The following is a 3,722-nucleotide window of genomic DNA, read 5'->3' as shown; positions in this document are numbered from 1 at the left end:
GATGTATATGCATATGTATATGTATATGTATATGTATATGTATATGTATATGTATATGTATATGTATATGTATATGTATATGTATATGTATATGTATATGTATATGTATATGTATATGTGTATATGTATACCTGTTTTAGGGTCTATTTACCGTAGTCCATGGAGCGACGTGGACCTTGGGGCTTGGGCTTGGGGCGGGGATGGGCACTGGGCGATGGGGTTGTGCTTTTGTTTTGCTGTAAAATTACTAAATTAAGTAAATATTTTCACGGCCGTCTCTAAATTTAATGGTCGCGAGCAGAAATCTCTTCCGACGACAATCGTAAATTTAGCAGAGACTCTATTTATCCGGAGGGCCGTGATATTTTCAGATAGTAAAATGATAAAACAATATACTCTCGTTGGGTTTTCAATAAAAATTATGTTGATAAGGCATGCAAATTATCGCAACCTTTATACCCAACAACTGTTTTTATTCGTTATGTGAGTGAGTATTATGGCTATCTATCTGCTGTGTACAAATGGCATTTTATTGAATACTGATTCTATTTGTTGAAATCAACAAAATTTATAATTTTTCTATTTTGGTTTATATGTAGAATTGTAGATACTGTGACACTGTGACTGGAGTACTAACCTCATTACGATAAAAGTTTATCTTGAATATAGTCCCATGGATTTACAAATAGGTACATATTTTGAGGCGGCCTAATAACTGTCACGAATTGTCCTGTTTTTCACTTTGTGTCAATTGTGAATAGTTTTAAATTAATTATAAAAGGTCAATTTCTCAGGGCAAATTTGGAAAGTCTCCGTGGTCGATTTGCCCCCGATATACTTTAAAACGCTTAAAAATAAAAACTTAAGTTTATTGCAAATAGGAAAAACGTATTGAGCTTAGCTGGAGTACACAGTAGACTTTAGAAACATTGTGTACCTGAGAGGCTGAGAACAGTACAAGTTGCGAACCCTGAGTACTCATTAGAGAGAGTAGTAGATGGGGCAATAAAACTATAACACATATCTATTAGTTCCCAGCGCAACGTGCATCACTTTTAAGAGCTAGATGAGCTCTCACAACTTCACAAGAAGTGTCAACTTCTGAAGAAGTCTCAAACTCGTCACTCAGCCCTCAGCTCTCAGCTTTCGCGGTAACTCCACTTATCTTATAAGTTCATCCTCGGCCCTCTTTAGTTGTCCACTTTTATAAGGACCAGTGGATCACCCAGGTGTCTCACACATGGGACTCCCAATACACCAAAATACTTCACACGATTTTGGTCATAACAATATTTATTAGTATATATTTTTAGGACAAATATAACAATAAAATAATAGTTCTTCAAGCTTTTAAAGAAAATTGGACATCTTAGGGCTGCCAGGACCTTGCTGGGCCCTGGCCCCTAAGCTCTTTAAGTTATGGAGGTACGGAATAAAAGTTCCAACTTAGATGTTAACTTTTTGATTTTTAAAAGTTATAACTTTTATTTAGGACATATCAACCACAATATTTTTTTTTGAAAATGCACTCAATAAGCTGCCCTATCGTTGCAAATTTTGGGTCTCGAAATCGATAATAGCCAATCAAAACAGATTGAGCGTGTCAGTTGTGATCGCCGTTGTAACGGTCAGGGATTCCATAATTCCATTTTGCAAAATTCGTCAGCAATTGAGATGGCAACAATTATGTATTTGCTATCAATTCAACACAATTAGAATGTTACACTCAGCTACAGTCACTGTTATTAACCTATGCTAAAACTCCCTTATAGGCACTTACTTAGCTTTCTAACACTCGCTCAACTCAGGCCTCAATAGATGCGGTCTGCTAATATGATAGATTAAACAGAATCTCCCGCTAGTTCAAAACTTAGTAAAATAAGCCAAGCATATAACTACAAACTACTATCCCAAGTTCTGCAGAGATGCATCGTGCCATTTCAAACCAACAGTCTTGTCTTTTTACACTTGATGACTGTTTCCAGTGAGATTGAGGGATGTGACGAGCTGGTTCATGCATTCCATTGGACTTATGAGAGTGGATTTGGACCGAATAAGGACAACATAGATGGACAGAATTCGAACAATACTGATGCCATCGACGCACAAAAAGTTGAATGATGCTGATGCCAACGATGAACAGTTTATGATGAACAACTGCAATGTGTGCTTTTGTATAGTATACTTCACAGAAACATCTGGCTCGCCAACCCGCTTTCCCTCCAACCGCCACAGCATCAGACCCTTGGTCCGTGTTCCCGGCGTCTTTCCCGACTGCCACAGCACCATTGCCCTGGTTGGTCACCCCCGCCCCGTTTGACATTCCTATGCTGCCCCCCAAATTGTTGCTGGGTATCTATTTTGTCCCGTTCCACACCAGAAAATCGTTCGTGTTGATTCCACTGTCCACGGTCGCACCGACGTATACCGGTGCCTGGGTGGGTGGGGCGCCGTAGACAACTTCTTTTAAAACGGAGTTGTAGTAGAGGACGTTGTCGGTAAGGTTAACATTGCGTATCGGGTCCACAAACAGACAGGTTGTACTAGAGTTCAGCGCAATTCCACTGGCATTAACAATAATACTTATGCGGCCTGCGAGGACTTACCCGCAAGCGTGCCAATTGCCACGGCATTAGACCCCTGGTTAGTTTCACCAGCATAGTTGCCGAGAGCCACAGCGTATTCGCCTTGGTTGCTGCGGCCCGTGTTCGAACCCACTGTAATAGCATTTTTCCCCTGGTCTGTCTCACCGAACTTGCTACCTACGGCGACGGCATTTGCGGCCTGTGAGCTGCGGCCTGTGAGCTGCGGCCGGCACTCTGTCCAGTGGCTGTGGTGCCACTTGACTGGTTTAGGCTACCTTCATTGTTTCCAACCGCAATTCCCGATGACGACTGATTAGTGTCACCGGCCTGTCGGTCAAGGCGGACATTTCTTGTTCCTACTGTCCATACCATTTTGTGTTGCTGAATTAACGTGATTATTTTATTTTAGGGCTTCTAATTTCATCGCTGATGAGTTTACAGAATGTGTACATTGTTCACAACAAGTGTTTCCAGCACAAACGGGCTTTTGTGCGATATCACAAATTGGCACCGCAGGCGCATCGGCGTGCACCGGCTCATTTTTGTTAAGGCTCTGCTTGTGGTCATGCTATCAGGCCAAAAATAGACCTCACCATTGCACACATGGTTGAACATGTGCATCCCCAAGTCTGTATTTTTACAAGTACCTAAAACAATTTAGCGGTGCTTCTTCGTTCGAGTACAACTCGCAGTCTACGATTGCAATACGCGGGCTACTGCCGTCTCTTGCATACTTTCCCTAGCTTTGAAACGCAGTAAACAGCAAAGCGACCCGTGTACAAAACGGACCGCGTTTGCAATAACGGGAGTGCGCGACAAGAAAGCCGGTTCGTCGAGATGTATACCGGGCACGAAACCCTCAAACAGGTCAATATATCTGCTTTCGCACAGAATGTTTTGCTTATCCAGTACATCGTGAGGTGTTGCCCTATACATGTACTGTTCGTCGAGAACGTGTCTTACACTCGTCAACTTGTCAAGTTTGTACACCCACGGAAGAAACCTGGAGCACTTGCGATTCAAAAACAGAAGAAGAAAAATTAATTCGGGTGATTAATTAGGCAACGGACATTTTCGAAGTATGCCATTAATTTCACGATGATATTGTGACTTGTATACTGTGAAAAAATCGTCCCT

General features: G+C 41.8%; 1 protein-coding gene across 1 annotated transcript; it reads right to left on the bottom strand.

Annotated features, from left to right (window-relative positions):
* Window positions 1-2,762: 2,762 nt before the first annotated feature.
* SARC_09825 (hypothetical protein) lies at window positions 2,763-2,966 on the bottom strand (the record flags this gene model as incomplete). Its single annotated transcript, XM_014296145.1, has 1 exon — window positions 2,763-2,966. A coding segment is annotated over one exon (204 nt), but the record flags the coding sequence as incomplete, so codon positions are not given.
* Window positions 2,967-3,722: the final 756 nt, after the last annotated feature.

This window comes from Sphaeroforma arctica, assembly GCF_001186125.1.
Source record: "Sphaeroforma arctica JP610 unplaced genomic scaffold supercont1.1055, whole genome shotgun sequence".
Taxonomy (NCBI): Eukaryota; class Ichthyosporea; order Ichthyophonida; genus Sphaeroforma; species Sphaeroforma arctica.
Note: the sequence above shows the minus strand (reverse complement) of the source record. Positions and strands in the feature narration are given on the sequence as shown.